Source organism: Petaurus breviceps, unplaced genomic scaffold, assembly GCF_028583685.1.
Source record: "Petaurus breviceps papuanus isolate PSGF00001 unplaced genomic scaffold, PetGlider_PUasm1.0 91133, whole genome shotgun sequence".
Taxonomy (NCBI): domain Eukaryota; kingdom Metazoa; phylum Chordata; class Mammalia; order Diprotodontia; family Petauridae; genus Petaurus; species Petaurus breviceps.
In genome coordinates, this window is record NW_027187419.1 from 98,562,451 (window position 1) to 98,581,794 (window position 19,344).

Below are 19,344 nucleotides of genomic sequence, written 5' to 3' on the forward strand. Positions count from 1 at the left end.
AAAAAAAAAAAAGGCTTCACGCTGCCACTGCCTCTGCTGCTGCCGCAACCGCAACTGCAACTGCCAACCGCCAACTGCAGGACCGTTAGCTTGTCAGGACCGTTAGCTCGGCTTTTTTTTTTTTTTTCTCTCGCTTTCCGCTTTCTCTTGCTCCGCCCCTTCCTGCTACATCAGCAAACCGCAGGACCGCTAGCTCGGCTCAGAAAACCGCAGGACCGCTAGCTCGGCTCAGAAAACCGCAGGACCGCTTTCTCTTGCTCTGCTATGTCAGCACGTCCATGGGGCATGGGAGATCTTTAAATCCCATAACCCTTACACTGCCTCGAGTTTGATCCCTCTTTTAATACCTCATTCACATTGATACCAAAGTGATATGCCTAAAACACAGTTATGATGATGCTGCTCCTCTGCTAAATAAGCTCTAGTGGATCCCATTTATATCTAAGATCAAATACAAATTTCTCTGTGATTTAAAGCCCTTCACAACCTGGCTCCAAACTACATTTCCGGTTTTAATAAGAAGGAAATTTCAAATGAGGACTAAACTGGCAGGTTCCAGTAGGATGATCACCAATATCTGCAAAATCCAGTACTGAATCCAGTAGGTTTCAGTAATCAACAAGAATTTATTGAATATTCACAGTGTATTCTGTGCAATCGAAACATGAACAATGCTCAAAGTGTTTTAATGCAGGGGATAATACTTAACATATATGAGACAACAGTACACAATGTAAAGCAGACTATAAATAGGGGCAGAATAATGTGGTAGAGACTATAGCTTGGAGGAAAAGGAAAAAAAAATCACATGATAGCTCTTCATTATTTACGTTCTGTTTTTATTTTGTTTTACAGTGTCTTTTTGTTGTTAGTACAACAGAGAATAGCTCACTGATTACTTATTTCCTACCCAATTTATATTTTAAAAAAATTTGCACAAATCCTCTGTAGCCCCAAAGTTGTAAAAATAATTATTGCATATATGCAGTAACTATGTTGCCTGCGTTTAATTGTACGGATAACAGTTCTGTTTTCTCTACTTGTAAAATGAATATTAACATATAACAGTCAGATTTATTAAAATCTGAGCTATTTATACTAATTATCTATATTATGTGTATGTTTCATTTAATTAGGGTGAAATAGAATGTTTGATTTGCAGAATTCCCTTCTTAGTTTTATTTTAAATATAGCATATCTTGTATGTGATCTAATTTTCAAGAAAGGGAAGTTAATTTGTTTAAAATTAAAAATGCAATCATTGTTCTACTCTATTGAAAAATGTGATCAGTACAGTGCAAATTTTGTGACTCAAATTATAATAACTAGTTCAATTAATACCTTATTTTTATTTCTTCTAGAATACATGCAATGCTGAAAAATCTTGGGAGGTTTTACTGAGCCTTGTAATAAGTGAACTGTCTAAAGGAAAGTTGTACTTTGAAGGAGAAACTGAAGAACTTGGAATGGTATGTATTTCCATAGATTAAAAATATCACCGACAATAGTCAAACAATTGGATTTTTGTTATCACATTTTATTTCATGAGATATGTCTACATTATACTACATATGTGACCAGGTTCTTAACTTCTCTGTGCCTCAGGCACTTTCTAAATAAGACTATAAATTGCAGGGGACCTGCTGATCTGCATTAGTGAAAGGAGTTTCCACACTGGGAATTCCCTACCCAGTGAAATCAGAGTCAGAACCTCTTCCCTGTCCCCACACCCTGTATTACCAAGTAAATTTTCTAATAAAAAAATTTTTTTTTCTACTTTAGGTTAATCCTATTGCCTGGTCTCCTGATAACATAGAAAGATATTTACAGCAGTTCTGCTTACCTTTTCTCAGGATCACCAGCCTTCTTCAACATCACCTTTTTGGGGGAGATTTACCAAGCTGTCAGGTATGATTGGCAGGGATTTGGCAAAGTCTAATATCCCTACTCTGCCTGGACTCACTGTTAAATGGTTAACATACTCATACCATCTTTTACTCATCCCATCCCAGTGATCCTAAGTCCTGTCTGCTAATATGCAGACCCCATTCTCTAGCCTCAACTTTTAGCAAGGTCCCACTTCAAATAACATATGCTTTCCATATGCCCTCTGGAATACCTCCTCCATAGTTAACAAGCTTCTTTTCATTGTCAACCTGTTTCTCATTCTTCTGACCCTCACTGATACATGATTTCCCACTGATGATACTACTTCCCTCTCCATTCTTTCCAGTCATGATTTTCTCTCATACTTTCAGACTGACTAGTTGTGATCTGGGAAATTGAAGTAACCCTTGTTTCCCATTGTCACTCTTCCTCAACCATTTTCATGTGCTTCCTTAAACAAGTTAATGTGCCACCAAACAGAGTTTGAGGAAATTATGAAACAATGCCACGTGGTCCCACTGCACATTTATGTTTTTAATCTCACCTGGGCCCTAACTGCCTCAAGTTAGGCATTCTACTTTATATTCTACTTCACTTTCTACTCTCTTTGGTGACTAGTCCAAATCCTTTCATGTCTCCCGAAGGCTTCAGTAGAGCCTGCTTCTACAACTCTAATCTAAGCCAAGGACAATTCACTTTATGCATTTACTGAAAAAATTACTGTCCTCCCTTCTCTCTTCTTCATATCACATTGCTCAGACATCCCCCTCTGCTGTCTTCTCCTTTACTCTGGTCTTAGATGAAGAGGTTACTTTTCCTCTTGCCAAGGCAGGCCCCTCTAGGTTTACCCTTCCCCCCTTCTCTCTTCATTTCTCCAGGAAATTGGCCTCACTATTGTCTTTACTCTTACCACCCTGCTCGTTGGGTCCTTCCCTGTTGCCTTGAGAAAGCAGTACACACTCAGTGTTCTCCGCTTTCTCTCCGTGTAGCCATGGGGCCGTCCTCTGCTCTTACTCATCTGCAGATCCCATCCTTTGCCATATCTTGTCATTTCTACCTTTACATCATCTCTCTCATAGTCTAATTCTTGCCACTTATAGTATCACTACCCTAGTTGAGGCTCTTATCCCTTCTCAGCTGGATTATCCTTCCTCTTCTTTCCACCCAGTAACCTGCCATTTCCCTGCCATGGTGATTTTCCTAAAACATAGATGTGACCATGTAACAGCCCTCTCTACCCCATCCCCCACTGTGTGAGTCCCAGTGGCTCCTTATCACTTTTGGGTCAAAATATATAAGCCTTCTTATATCTTATTCCTCTCCTCATGCTCCATTGTTGAACTACATTAGCCTACTTATTATAGTACTTTGAGAACATCACTCCTGTGTCTTAGTTTTCCAGGCTTTTATTTACCACGTTTCCCCGATAATAAGACCTATCCCGAAAATAAGCCCTCCCCTTACTGTGTAAGATTCCTCTAAAATAAGCCCTCCCCCGAAAATAAGCCCTATTGAGATTGCTACTGTAGTGAAGGTGATCCCCTGCGCTACACGCTACATTACGGTACCCTCTGTATGCCCCCCCCCCTTGTGAAACGCATGCCACGCTCCGAGCTGCATCCAATCAGAGCTGCAGCAGTGAGCGTGTCATACTGTTCTTCCCCAATGATTTGCTTGCTGGAGCCATTGAGAGCAGTGCCGCGGAGGAGAGCTGAGGCAGGACAACATAAGCCCTCCACTGAAATTAAGCCCTCTGGTGTTTTTCTTTCCAAAAAAATAATAAGACAGTGTCTTATTATCGGGGAAACACGGTAGGACTAAGCTCAAACCCCACCTTCCCCAAGAGGCCCTTCTTGTCCTCCCTGGCCTTCCCCTTTCAAATTAACCTTCATCTACTCTGTATAAACCCTAATTGATTGGCAAGAGGCTGTTTCTTGCCTTTCTTTCTATTATCATTGTTTAGCATAGTGAGTATTATGAACACAGCCTGGTATATGAGTGCTTAATAAATTCTTGTTGATGCACTAAGACAGGAAGCAGTTGGGAAAGCCATGGCAAGAGTCTTGGTGAGAGAAGATAGAGCCTGAACGAAGGGGATGGCTTTGTGAGTAGAGATAGTAGGAAGTACATGGGTATGACAGAGAATAAGTCAAGATTGAAGGAAAGATCATTATCATGGTTATTATTAATATCAGAAATTAGGCAAAATGTGGGAAAATTGGGAAATAAGTTCTCTATTGCAACCCATAACTTCTTTTTTTTTTAAACATAATCACAATATTTTAGGCCTGCCGAATTTACCCATTTTTTGTTTTTTGGCAAAACCTCAATTTCTTCAAGATAGTAAAATTTGCCACATTTTTTTTTCAGCTTTTATGTTATTGTAGAATGCCCTATAGACCACCTATGAAAAACATCTTTTTGTTTATTTCTTATTTAATCTGTTTAAAGAGCTATGGCTATGAATGAATGAATAAGCAGAAAAATTACAGATGAGTTTTATTGAGGGAAAAGTAGAAGGAAAGAATCCTGACTATACTTGTGAGGTAATGATGTTCAAACCATCATGAAGAGTCTAGAAAAAATAAACAAGGAGGCAATGAAATTCATGGAGTTTGTGATCATAGAAGCTTTATGGAGGTCAGAATGCAACTTATTTAGAAGCAGCTAGAATAGAGTAGCTAGAGTGTTAGAGTCAGGAAGGTGAGCTCAGATCCATCTCTGACACTTAGTAGCTATATGACCCTGGGCAAGTCACTTAATTTTTATCTTCTTCAGTTTCCTCAACTGTTAAATGGGAATAAAGATAATAACTCCCAGGGGTGTTATAAGGATCAAGTGAGACAATAATTATAAATTGCTTACTTCAGCGTCTGGCAATGGCACAGAATAGGAGCTTAATAAATGCTTGTTCTCCTCTCCCTTCACCCCCATCTCCCCATACTTATGTGTTATTCTTTTCATGTTCTTCCCAATCAGTTTAAAGTATCCAGGATCATTTTGCTATTGGTGCTTTCAAGCTGTGCTTTGTAATCACGTACTTAAAGCGGTCTCAGTTAAGAGTGGTATTGTAGAAGAGATTCTGTTTGTCAAAACTAAATTGCTTGTGTCTGTGCTATATTTCCTTAATAATGCATTTTGGGTAGCCCCGATCTAGATTAATTCTTGGTTTAAAAATATAATTCCTTTTCCTAATACAATGATCCTCATTTGGGTAGTACTTGAAGGATTTACAAAGTGCTTTATTTACAACCTTGTGAAGTAGGAGTACAAATAGAATTATTTTTCTTTTATAAATGTGGTTACTGAAACAGAGAAGTGATTTGTCCATGCTTACATCTAGAAAGTGTTAGATATAAGATTCAAATCGAGGTCTCTGGACTCTTAAGGCTATCTTTCTTTTTATTACCCTACTTAGAAAACAATTAACTGAATGATGTCTATTTCTTTTCTTAGTGATTAAAATTTTTCATATTTAAAGGCTGTCCATAGCCTTTTATTGCTTCATGATTTCTTTTCAGTTGGTTTCATCATTCACTTTATAAAAAGTGGAATTTTTTTTCCCATTTGCTACCAGTTCCTTTTTTGTTCTTTGCCTAATTCTTATCATTAATTTAAAATACCATGATTACATCTTCCTTTCATTTTTCCTCTATAATTTTGCTCACATTGGCCTTTTGTTTTTATAAATCATATCCTTTTGTCACAAGACAGGAATGGACCTCAAGCATTCTTTAATTTATCTCTGCAGGATTTACATTTTCTTCTTTATGCTCTTTTCTTCCATTGCTTTACCCTATTTAGTTCCACTCTTCATTTCCCACACTTGTAGAGAAGATTTTATATTAAAATATATTGCCTTTATGTTTTCTCGTTTGTCTATTCAAGTTTGATTGCATATTTTTAAAATTACTATCTTCTATGTCCCTTTTTAAAGGTGAATAATTTTAGCATTCAGATACATTTTCTCTCATACACATACACACATACTTATTGTTATCTTGTTAAAATAAATTATATAGCTCTTGATAGTTGCTAAAGTGGTTCATAATGAATAGTATGTCCAATTTATAGATGAAAAAATTGTGTATCTCCTAATAAACCTTTTGAATCCAGAGATGAATTCTCTAATTTGCTAATTGGTCACATTGCCCTCACTAATTTCTCAACTGTAGAGGATTTCTTTTTGGATAAAATTTCAACTAAACTATACAGAATAGGGATCCTCTTGTTAATGGATTGTAGGTAAGATTATTTTCCTTTTTTTTTTTTTTTTTTTTTGCTTTTTTGGAGGGCAATTGAGGTTAAGTGGCTTGCCCAAGGTCACATGGCTACGGTAGTTTTTCTGTTAAGTGTCTGAGGCTTGATTTGAGCTCAGGGACAGTACTCTATTCACTTCCTTTTGTTTTTTATTTCGGCAAACATTAAGTACCTAATATGTACAAGGTACTGGGCTAGTTCATCTATATAAAAAGACAAAAATGAATACTTCCTATCTTCAAAGATTTTGCATTATCCTGGAGGCAAAATAAAACATATAAACAGGTAAATAAATACAAAGTAATTTAAGGGAGAGAGAACATTACCAATTGAGGGAATTAAAACAGGCTTGAAGGAATAATTAAATTAAGCCGTTAAGGAAGGTAGTGATTTTGATAGAGATGAGGAGAAAATACATTCCAGGCACGGAAAATGACTCATGCCAGGGGAATCTTTAAGGTAGAATATCAAATTTGGTTAATCAGTCAACAGGTATTTATTAAGCAACTGCTCTGTGTGCTGTTTTACGTGTTTGGAATACTAGTACAAAGAATGAAATAATCCCTAATGAAAAGAAGTGTACATTTTAATGGAAAAGATAAGTATACTTACATATGTCATAAAGTTAATAAATGCAAATATGTACAAAATAGTAAATAAAAAGTAGTTTGAGAGGGGAACACCTAGGTGGCACAGTGGATAGAGGGCCAGACCTGGAATCAGAAAGACCTGAGTTCAAATCTGGTCTCAGATACTTACGAGGTGGGTGACTTTGGACAAGTCATTTAACTTTCTTTGCCTCAGTTTCTTTTTCTCTAAAAGGAAGTAGAGAAGGAAATGGCAAACCACTCCAGTATCTTTGCCAAGAAAACCCCAAATGGGGTCAAGAAGAATTGGACATGGGGTTGGCTAGGTGGCGTGGTGAATAGAGCACCAGCCCTGGAGTCAGGAGGACCTGAGTTCAAATCCGACTTCAGACACTTAACACTTACTAGCCTTGTGACCTTGGGCAAGTCACTTAACCCCAATTGCCCTTCAAAAAGCAAAAAAAAAAAAAAGAGAGAGAGAGAAGAATTAGACATGACTGAAATAATTGAATAATAACAACTACTACAAAAGTTTGAGAGGGAGGGACACTGTTGGTTGGGGAGATCAGGAATGACTTCATGCAGAAGATAGTACCTGCACTGCATCTTAAAGAAAGAAGGGGATTCTATAAGGCAAAAGTAAGAAGAGAATACATTCCAGGCACAAAGAATGGCAAGTACAAAGGTATAGAGTCAGTTGATGGAATGTTTTATGTAAGGAACAGAAGGAAATCAATTTGGCTGGATCACAGAGTGTTAGAGGGAAAATAGTATCCAATGGTGCCAGTAGGTTAGGTTGCTACCAGATTTGGCTTTTGAAGCTAAACAGATGAGTTTATATTTTATCCTAGAGGCAGTAGAAAGCTACAGGAGTTGATTGAATAGAGATGCTACATAGATCTGCACTTAAGGAAAATAATTTTGGCGGCATTATATAGCATAGACCTGAGTGGTGAGAGACTTCAGACAATATAGTGCCAATGCAATATTCACAGTGCCCACAATCACTATAAATATACCTGCATGGTTCTCAATTGCGGAATATGACAGACTCTCCATATAGAGGACAGAAGCAAAATATTTATTCAGACACATGAAAACCAAATCCCCAAACCAGTAAGCTGATTCCATCATAGTAGCAAAGAAATTAATAAACCACAACAGCACAAAGAGCCACACCATCCTTTAGCCTTCCCACAAACCAATATTTATTCATAAATCTGAGTGACTGCCTGGGATGCATCCTCTCCTTCTCCTAGTCAAGCTAGCTCTGACTCCCAGCTTTCCGTGGGCTCTGCTCCACCCTTCAACAAACTCCTCCTGCCACAGGCTCCTTGTGATTACATTCAGTCTATTGGGGGCAGAGTTTATTTTCAAAGCAGGGAAAGTCTTCACATTCCCTTAGGCTTATTAAGGGGGGCAGGTAGATTCCCATTATCATTACATTCGGCCTCAAGATCTTTCATGTCCCTTACATAGCAAAAATTCATTAACACATTTCATTACATAGATTAATGAGAGTTTAGGGATAACTGGTGGGGACAACTGGTGTCAACAGAACTTTGCAACAATATAACAAGGATAATAGAAAATAAGCAAATAAAACAATATCTTAGGGTGGGGGCTTGGGCACAAGCAGCCCATCTATCCCTCCTCCAACTAATGGGGCTTAAAATCTTGGGATAAGGGGTGAAGATCTCTTCTCTATAGCTACTTCCAGCTGAAATTGTACATATAGGCCATTGCATAGGCCATAAATCTAGAACCAATTGTATAGCAGCCTTGGCTTCTTCAAAAGCTTTTACTCTGCTCAAGTTCTCATTCAAATTCATATTTCTTCTGAGTAACTTTATATAAGGGTTTCAAAATCTGTTCCAGATGCAGTATGTGATGTTACCAATATCCAAATAATCCTATAAACTTTGGGGCCTCTTTCTTATTGGTAGGGATAGGAAAATCCTGAATCTTTTGTCGGGCTTGTGGAGGAATCTCTTGCAGCCCCTTATTCCATTATATACTCCAAAATTTTTCATTTTGAGCTGGTGCTTGAATCTTTGCAAGGTTAATTTCCTACCCTTTTGCTTTTCATATCCTCAGTTATCATCAAATTCTTCTCTACTTCTTTTATATTTTTTCTTGTATAATAATATCAGGATAGGGGCAAGCTGTGCACCAGGTAGCCTTAATTCATCCAAATATTCAGCCACAATCCTATGACAAATGGTGGGACTCTGCAGATATCCTTGTGGCAAGAAGGTAAAAGTATATTGTCTGCCTTGCCAAGTGAAAGCAAACTGGTCCCATTGTTTAGAGTCTATTGGGATGGTAAAGAAAGCATCAACTAAATAAATAACTATGTACCAAGTTCCATCATATTTCTGGATCCTTTTCTATTAAGGTGATGGTATCTGGAATAGTAGCATACAGGGGAGGAGTCACCTTATTCAGTTGTCTGTAATCCACTGTCATTATCCACATCCCATCTGATTTTTGTACTGTCCAGACAGGATTATTCTATTGTGTGGCTGTAGGGATAAACACTCCTGCTTCAACATATTCCTTTATAGTATTGGTAATTTCATCTTGCCCACCTGGCACATAATACTGCTTTGAAGTAATTACTTCAGGAGGTTCAGGTAGAGTGATTGGGTCCATTTTGATTTTTCCCACTAAAACTGTATTACTTCCTATCTTCCTTACTACAAATTGGCATCTTCCTTCAGGGAAATTCAGTATATTTATTCCAGTGGTATATTCAGGAATGGGTACAGTAACCACAGTGTATTCTTTCTTAGATAATTGTTTAATTTTCATCCTTAGTTTGGCTTGTTTGGCTGATATTTCAGCCCCTTCCAGTCCTGTGATGTTAGTAGGAGTTCCATGCTTGAACTTGTAGGCGTTCCCATAAATGAGGGAGACCTCTGCCTCAATATTGATCAATGCCCTGGTTACAGTATTTGATCCATTTTCCCAGTATATAGTCAGATTGATATGGGGTCTGTAATCTCTTCTGTATATTTCTTTAATCTGAGCTGGGGCTTGGCCAATTTCCTATTCTCCCTGATGGTGTGAGGAACTTGAATACAATGGTTCAGGAGCATCTGTAGGGGCAGTCCTTATTTCTCTATTCTGTCTGACATTAAGCCCCTTATCTCAGTACCTTTTATATAGTTCATTAGTTAGAATACCATCAATTCTTCTAAAATCAACCCATGCTCTCAGTAGAGCAGTAAACAGTTCTTTTCTTGTCAATCTATTCTGACTTAGAATTCCCTGGCCATTTACTTTTCTCTCTTGAGGAAATTTATCTTTTTCTCATTCCCCCAAGTCACTTAACTGTGGAATCTTATCTAGCCCCCTATTTTACCAATTAGTAGAGTCAGAAGTAGGTGCTTATGAACAGGAGGAGCCATCTTCACCTTAATATTTCTATGCAGAACTGCTAAGGGGTATCATGATACGTATCTGCATCTCCAACCATGGTACAGTTTTCATTACGACTTCTTTCAACTCTCTTATACAGCCCCTAAGTGAGTACCAGAGTCTGTCTCCACTAGGCCACATAGAATCAGTGAGATGCATTTTATTGTATCTATCAGCAGCTAAAGCTAACAGATTGGTCATATTGTTACCTCCTACCATATGAAAATCTCTAAAAGTTTGCTGGACAAAAGGATTCTGACAAATACTTACAAATTTCAGGTAGTCCACACTTTCTACTCATACTCCTCCAGCCCCTTCATCAGAGATTCTCACCATCCAAGACACTAAGGATTCTCCCATCCTTTAGTGAATCTGCTTAATAAATCAGTAATCTCCTGCTGAGTGAAATCCTCAATTATCTCCCTGAACTGTGTTTGGCCTCCCTGATTGGCCTGCTTTCTTCTCAGTAGAAGGTGAGCTTCTGCCCCATAAAAGTTTGGTCATGAAACAATGTATCTCTTACACTCTCCTGGCGCTCGTTGTCATAGCGACTAGACTCAGCCTCTGCCAAAACTGTCTGAACTTTCCTCCTGTTTTCTGGGCCAAATTCACAACAGCCCCCTCTTCTACCACCTGAGACCCTACTGTTTGCTCTTCTAAAGGAGAGTCTGAATGCTGGAACACAGCCAATTCTCTCTCCATTTGAGTTTTCTTGCTTGTCTCTACTCTTACACATAATATGGTAACCTGTTAGTAAAACACAGCCCCTCCTACATACTGCCTCCAACTCTCTCTCAGGTTTTATTGGTATTCTTTGCAAAAATGTTTCTAAATCTCTAGGTTGTCCTTGCTGTAACTTCTATTTCCAGTTTTCACAGAGCCCTGTACTTCTAAACCACTCCCTTGCTAGGGAGGCTGTAAATCCTCCCATGCTGGGATAATAATTTCTTCTTCTAAATCCCTACTGCCTCCAACTAGAGGTCTGACACCTTATGATCTCATCCTTTGTTGCCAAATGTGGCACCAATGCAATATTCACAGTGCCCATGATCACTATAAATATACCTGCAAGGTGCTCAGTCACAAAACATAAGACTCTCCACATAGAAGACAGAAGCAAAACATTTATTCAGACACCAGAAAACCAAATCCCAAAACCAAGTAAGCCAATTCAGCAAAGAAGTTAAGGCACAACAGCACAGAGAACCACACTATCCTTTAGCCTTCCCACAAACCAGTATTTACACATAAGCCTGAGGACGCATCATCTCCTCCTCCCAGTCTAGCTAGCTCTGACTCCCAGCTTCTTATGGGCTCTGCCCTACCCTTCAGCAAACTCGTACCACAGGCTTCTTGTGATCACATTCAGCCTATTAGAGGATAGAGTGCATTTTCTTCAAATTCCTTCAAATTATCTTCAAATTCCCTTAGGGTTATTAAAGGGCAGAGAAGATCTTCAAATTACCATTACAGACAGAGAGACCAATTAGGACAGTATTGTAATAAGCTAGGCAAGAAATGGCGAGGACTGGAGCTAAAATAGTAGCTTTGTGAGAGGAGATGAGACACATGCAAAAGATGTCATGAAGGTAGGAATGGCAACATAGCAGTTGATTGGATATGAGGGATAAGAGAGTGAGGAGTCCAGGGTAATGCCAAGATTATGAACTTGAAAGATTGGAAAGACAGAAATAGGGGAGAGTAAATTCCTTCTTAGACATGTTAATGTTAAGATGTTTCTGGGATAAACAATTTGAAATGTCTAATAGACAATCCGTGATTTTGAACTGAAGCTCGGGGGAGAGATTAAGGCTGGATATATAGATCTGGGAGCTATCTGCATAGAAATTATAGTTAAACTCATGGGAGCTGATGGGTTTTCTAAGAGACAGTATAAAGGAAGAAAAACATCTAGTATAGATTCTTGGGGAATACCTATAGTGAGGGAACATGTGGATAATGAGCCAGCTAGCAAAAGAGACTGAGAAAGCAAGTTCAGACACATAGGAGGTGAAACAGGAGAGAGTAGCATCATGAAAACTCAGGGGAAAGTATCCAGGAGGAGAGGGTGGTTACCAGTGTCATCTGGAGCAGGAAGGTCGAGAAGAATTAGGATTGAGAAATGACCATTTAGATTTGGCAGCTAAAAGATTAACAGCTCGTGGCCTGAATCCAAACTTCACAGAACAAATCCCTTAATAAAAGGATTTGTTTGGTAAAACTTGGACCCAACAAAAAGGCCACACCCCTCTCAAGGCCTTGCAAGATTTAACAATAGCAACACCTTTGTTTAACTCTTAAGTGATGGATCCTCACCAAAAATGTGTGTCACTGTCAGGTAGCAGTTCCATTGCAGATTCCAAGTTGAAGAGGGTTAACCTATAGAGGGTCAGTCCTTAAGATACTTCGTTTGTAGATGATAGGTTATTGCTTATATCAAATCCTGGACCATTGTGGAGACTTCTGAAGAAAACCCATAATCAGAAAAGTGTGGCCCAACTAGTCATATAAGAAAAATGGATAGTAAAGAATATTTATTGACATGATATATAGTTGTATAGATAGACTATAGATCTTATTTATCAGTATATGCATGTACACGTGCATGTAATTGCCTCTGAGTGTATACACTTGTATATATGTATGCATACATCTGCATTCATGTATGTATGAGCAGACAGCTGGACCCAAAATTGAACAAGTAAGGTAAAGCAGAATTGATTGCTTTGGGAAATTTCAGAGTTCTTTTAATGACATTCTTCCCCCTGCCCCGGGTTGTCCTTGAAACAAAGGACTAATATTCTCCTAGTGTTATTCTATAGCTGTAAGACATGAAATTCTACAGTATTTAAAGAATTGAAGTTGAAGATTGAAAAGCACAGTAAGTGGGCATGATGAGTGGGTGGTCTTCAATACATTTCAAATAAGAAATTATTCAGGTTGAATAATGTAAAGCATATTTGACTAGAAAAAAAGGTGGACCAAACATTTATTGAGATCTAGAGGTAACCTGTTAACAGCACACAAGCTTCACTAGGTATCCACTTGATGTCAGGAGTTCTCGGTTCCTTGCACCTGGATTCCTAGGATTTGGACAAGTCATGTAGGATAATCAGGCATGGAGGAGTTACAATATTCATTGTAGAAGGGAATATTCACACCACTGCTGTCACAGATCATCTGGAGTGCTGGAGATGATCCGAGTATTCCATTAATACCCTCAACATCTAAGGGAACCAGAAGGCCTCCATCATGTTGGGTGTGTTCAATATAGCAGAAAATCACAGGATGAGGAAGTGGATATGAAGGACTTGTCACTTGCACTGATAGAGGAGTACCCATAAGGATAAGATTAAAGAGCCATCAAAATGGACTGCCAGGTGCTAATACAGATTCTGAGATAATTAAGACATGATGATATAATTTCATTGAGAAACAGTCTTTATTATGTATATGAGGGTCAGTATTCTGGTACTGTTAAATCTTATTATAAAAAAAACAAATTCCGGGGCAGTCAGGTAGCAGAGCGAGTAAGAGCACTGGCTCAAGTGTCAGGATGACCTGGGGATTGAATCCCAGGCTCAGCACTTAGCACCCACACAGAAACACCTGGTCATGTAACCTTGAGCAAGTTACTTAACCCCAATTGCTTAGGGGTGGCCAGGTGGCTCAGCAAGAGCACTGGCTCCAGTGTCGGGATGACCTGGAGATCAAATCTGGGCTCAGATACTCAGCACCACACCCAGAAAATAACTGTAACCTTGAGCAAGTTACTTAACCCCGATTGCCTAATAAATAAATAAATAAATTCCTCTGTTTTATACATTTTTCCTCTTTACTGAGCATTTGGAGGATCCTTGAAAGGATCATCAGTAACATGCTTATATTGGTCTTTTTAAAAATAATATGTTTTAATTTATTACTTATTTTTAGCATTTTGTATCAGTCTTTATTTTTGTTCTGCATGTGTATGAAAGCAACAGTCTTCTTTGAGTAACTCTTTAATGTGAATTCTGCCATCCAGAAAATAAACAAGTAGACATGTTTCTTGAGTAAAATTTGAGAAATGTATTGGAAGCTGGTTAAATAAGTAACTACAACTAGAATTTATGGGAAAAGGAAACATAAGATGTGATATACTAGATTGAAGCAAATGTGAAATGCATTTTTTAATATCTGCTACATAGTAAATGATGAAAACATTTTTACAATAACTAATTTTCTTAATGCACAAAGTGGTTTTGATCTATTTCCATTTCTTCTACTAACCTTTTTTTGACTTCAGTGATTAAAGGTAGATATTCTCCCAAATTTTTCAGAAAAATACAGATTTTCTTCTGTGGAAATTTATGAAAAGCAGTAGTCTTTAACAGTATTATCTTTCCTTTGATCCTGACAGGCTATCGATACTTAGAGGCGGCTAGACAGTTATTGTTCAAAGTGCTGGGCTTGCTCCACCTACTGTCTATATGACTCCAGACAGGTTATTTACCCTCATTTAGCCCTAATTTCTTTATCTATCAAATGGGGATGCTAAGAGCTCCTACCTTACAGGGTTGTTGTGAGGATCAAATGAAATAATTTGCATTTTTAAGGACTTTGCAAACCTTAAAGTGCCTTATAAATGTTAGCTATTATTACTTTACCTTTGGAAATTTCTAATAATGTCATAAATATTGATTAGTTTATTGAAAGAAAAAAAGTATAAACTCACTTTGGAGGATTTATAGATTGTGCCTCTCCTGAAATTGTGAAAAACCACATTCTTAAAAACAATACAAGTTTTTGTTTTATTTGTTTTCTTTAGAATATTCTGTGTAAAGTATGGCAGAATTTGTGTCTCACTTCTGTCCTCAGTAAGATTGGTAGGACAGTGTTAGGTGAAAGAAGGATCTTTATTTTGTCTTGAACTTTTCTTTTTTCTTAGGTTGTCCTTCTCTTAGCTTTCTCTTTACTTTAACCCCTATCTTTTAATTTTCTTTCATATCCATCTCATGTTAAGCACTTTACAAACCTTAAAAAACTATATAAATGCTGTCATTAACTATTACATAGGTGATCCTGAAACATTTTCTAGGAACCCACAGATTATTATGGGGCTAATATGGGTATACTTTGAATTTTTATCCTTTCAGCATAATTTGAACTAGAGTAATGTTGCTTTCCTTTCATTAATTATTTTAATTTTATGCTTGCAGTTTCTTTTTGTTGTCATTGTGCTGTTTGCATTAAAAATGAATGCTGCCTCTAAGTAGCATTGTAATGGAGTTTTATGATTCCTTTTCTTAAGGGTTTTCTATGTTAATGGGTTTTTTGTTCTGCATGTTATTTTGACTTTTATGTAGTATTTTCCCAGTGTAGTTGTTCATGTCAGTGAAAACCAGCTTTGAGATTTTTGCCTATCAAATTTTGGCATTTTGAAAATAATCTTTTCATTATTAAAAAGTGCCCTTCCAGGCCAGAGAATATATCTTTAATGGAGCTCTGAATGCCCTGGTTTGCATTTCACTGTGTTGGTGCATTAAATTTATTGATTCACAATTTAAAAGCTACATCCAGCCTTTTTAATTCTTTTTCCTATTTATGAATGCATACCAACCCAGGAGCTAGGCATTCTCTTTAGTCCAGCCTCCTAATTCCTACAGGTTCCATTAAGACCCTGTACATTACCTGTCTTTATGATTCAACACAGCTTTTTATCTGCACCTGACCTTATTCTGATTTTGTAGACAAATTCTATAAGGGTATCTATGTTTGTGACAGCTTCCCTTATTTGGATAAATGTTTGGGGCCAGATATAATTTTCGAAACCAATTAATCAGCTATTTATAGATAAACATTAAATCCCATGTTATTTTAAAAAATATAGCATTATTTCTCCAGTGAAGCCCTACTTGAGTTCTGCAGTATTGCATGGAAGTGATCTTGGGTTCTCAAAGACAACACCAATATAACATAAACTCTGAATTCTTACTAAGCTTGAATAACTTTGGGGATTTGCTCAGTAATCAAATGTGTGTCTGTTTGTCTGAAGAAGTCTAGCTAAGTTTGAAGAGGCTAATCACCAGGTTGAGTGTGAGATGACTAGTTTTTCTGTCACAGCAATTCACAAAAAACAGCTGAGGAGTTGTAGAAGGGCTGTGACTTGCAGCAGTGTAAGAAGTACTCACATGGGTGAAATGATCAGTCCTCAAAGCATTGTAGTACAGACTGAATTATAAAAGCATATTTTTATATTTTGTACCCTCATTAATTAAATTTTGGAGGAGAATATTTTGAGCAGAATGGAGATAGCATATCCAGGAACAACTTTTTTCTTTCTCATCTCATTTTTCTTCGGCTGGTTCTGACAGAAAACTGACCTTTTGCTATCCCACATTCATTGATAAGGAAGAAAATACATGTGAATTCTGTTATAATAGGAAATACACTTCACAAAATAATGTGAAAATTTTCTTTTTGATGTTGAAAAGGAAGAAGAAGAATTTATCGTTCTTGCTAGCTGCTTGGGGCTTCTACCATCTTTTAGTCAAACAGCTCAACCATTCACTAGCGCCTCCTGCCTTGACTGGCCTGTTCCAGCATTTGACATCATACCTCAGTGGTGCTTTGAAGTAACTTCATTTTCTGAAAGACATGCAGAACAAGTAAAGGTATGTAAAGAAAGAAAAATTTGCTTAACATCCTGGTCATGTACTAATGGGTAAGAGATAAAGTAATTTACAATTGTTTGATAATAATCAGTGTTTGAAAGAACTGAATAAAAATGCCTTTGCTTGACAAGAAAAAGCCCATGTTTTAAGAAGATGTTTCAAGGGGTGGCCAGGTAGCACAGCGAGTAAGAGCACCGGCTCCAGTGTTAAGATGACCTGGGGATCGAATCCTGGGCTCTGACACTTAGCACCCACCCAGAAACACCTGACCGTGTAACCTTGAGCAAGTTACTTAACCCCAATTGCTTAGGGGCGGCCAGGTGGCTCAGCGAGTAAGAGCACCGGCTCCAGTGTCAGGATGACCTGGGGATCAAAACTGGGCTCAGATACTTAGCACCACACCCAGAAATAACTGGCCATGTAACCTTGAGCAAGTTACTTAACCCCGATTGCTTTAAAAAAAAATGTTTCATATTATTTGTCATCTTTTTGATAATAGGATTTGCTTACTTTTTAAAAATTGGCCTTCTCTCATAAATAATGAGATACATATATTTTGTAATTATTACAGAAGGAACTTTTGCTCCACTGAATCTATTGGATTGTTGTTATATTTAAGTGTTGAGGGATACGATTATTATGTGGGGTTCTTGCAGCTCATGTTTTTATGTGAATTAATTCATACTTAATTTTATCTATGATTTATGATATACAAATTTATGATTTGTATATAATTATTTAATAGTAAAGTAACCTGATATTATAAAACTTTTATATGTACCTGGATGCACACATCCTAAATTTTGATGAAAAATGTAAGTATATTCATATAGTTTTCATATTTTAAGGAAGAAAATGTATAAAAAGTTGTTGGTCTGATACTTCACAGACTCACTGCATTTTGAGATGTAAGTGACATTATTAGCAGCCATCTAATCCATCTCATACTTCCAAAAAAATTTTGTAAAATACTTTTAGAACTTGAATGACTCCATCCTCCCCTCTGCCCCCCTCCCCCACCATCCAGGGCAACTAATTCCACTTTTAAATAGCTCATATTTTTGGATGTTTTTCCTTAGATTGGTTTTAAGTATGTCTCTTGTCAACTTTCACCCATTGTTCTTAGTTTTGCCTTTTGGAGCCAAAGAGAATGAGTATAATTCCCCCTACCACATGAAAGACCGTTAGCAGCTAGGTGGCATGGTAGATAGAGCACTAGGTCTGGAGTCAGGAACATTCATCTTCCTGAGTTCAAATCCAGCCTCAGACACATACTATCTGTGTGACCCTGGGCAAGTCACTAAACCCTGTTTGTCTCAGTTTCCTCATCTGTAAAATGAGCTGGAGAAGGAAATGGCAAACCACTCCATTATATCTGCCAAGAAAACCCCAAATGGAGTCACAAAGAGTCAGACACGACTGAAATAACTGAACAGCAACAATCCTTTACCTCATGAGTCTTCCTTTCTCCAGCTAAATACCTTCAGTTCCTTCAACTTTTGTTCATGTGTCATAGACTCAAGGCTTTTCAGTATCATTATTGTTCTCCTATATGTTGTCCAGCACATCATTGTTCTTTCCAAACTGTAGCACCCAGAACTAAAAGTAGTATTCCAAATGTGTTATGGCATGACTATTGCCTGATTTTTGGAAATTATGCCTTTTTTTATGAAGGCCAAGATTCACTAGCCTTTGTGGTTGCCATATCACATTCACTCATACTGAACGTACTCTAAAACCTTCCAAAATCTTTTTTTAGACAAATTGCTCTGTTATAAATACTCCCTAATCCCATTGTAAACATGATTTTTTGGAACTCAAAAGTAAGAATATATATTTTTTTCCATATGAAATTTCATCTTTTTAAAATTCAGTAGTATACTGATGTGTATACTAGATGGTGTAGCTAGAGCATTGGACTTGGAGTCAGGAAGATCTGAGTTCAAATGTAGCCTCAAACACTTAGTAGCTGTGTTTTATTAGCAAGTCTCTTAATTTCCATCTGCCTCAATTTCCTCATTTGGGAGAAGAAATGAAGATAACAGTAAAACCTACCTCCTAGGATTGTTGTGAGGCTCAAATGTGGTAATATTTGTAACATGCATTGCAAATCTTAAAGTGCTATATAAATGTTATAGCTGTTCTGATTTTCTAGCCTTTCAAAATATCTTCGGATCCTTTCTGTCAATCCAGTATGTTATCTGTTCTTCATAGCTTTTAGTAATGTGTACATTTGATAAGCCTGTCATTTCTACCTTAATTTAAAGCATTGATCAAAAGGTTAATTAGCATAGAGTCAAGCACAGGTCCCTGTGGTACTTCACTGAAGAGTGCCATTCAGCAAGCTCCAAAACATTTAAATATATTCTCATCTAGACCATATCATTATCTTTCCCAGAAGAATAAAATGTGATAATTTATGAAAATTTCACTAAAACCTAGGTATGTTATATTTATAGCATTCCCCTGATCTACCAATTAAATAATCCTTTCAGATAAGTAAATTGGGTTAATCTGGCGTGATCTATTCTTGT

At 37.4% G+C, this 19,344-nt stretch overlaps 1 protein-coding gene across 3 annotated transcripts in view; it reads left to right on the plus strand.

The window, feature by feature from the left end:
- Positions 1-19,344, plus strand: part of UBR3 (ubiquitin protein ligase E3 component n-recognin 3) — a 330,855-nt gene that overhangs the window by 302,515 nt on the left and 8,996 nt on the right. For all 3 annotated transcript variants that reach the window (XM_069080034.1, XM_069080036.1, XM_069080035.1), the window contains exons 34-36: positions 1,362-1,469; positions 1,783-1,908; positions 16,631-16,810. In XM_069080034.1, the coding sequence (XP_068936135.1) occupies positions 1,362-1,469; positions 1,783-1,908; positions 16,631-16,810 (414 nt within the window). The remainder of the gene's footprint in view (positions 1-1,361; positions 1,470-1,782; positions 1,909-16,630; positions 16,811-19,344) is intronic.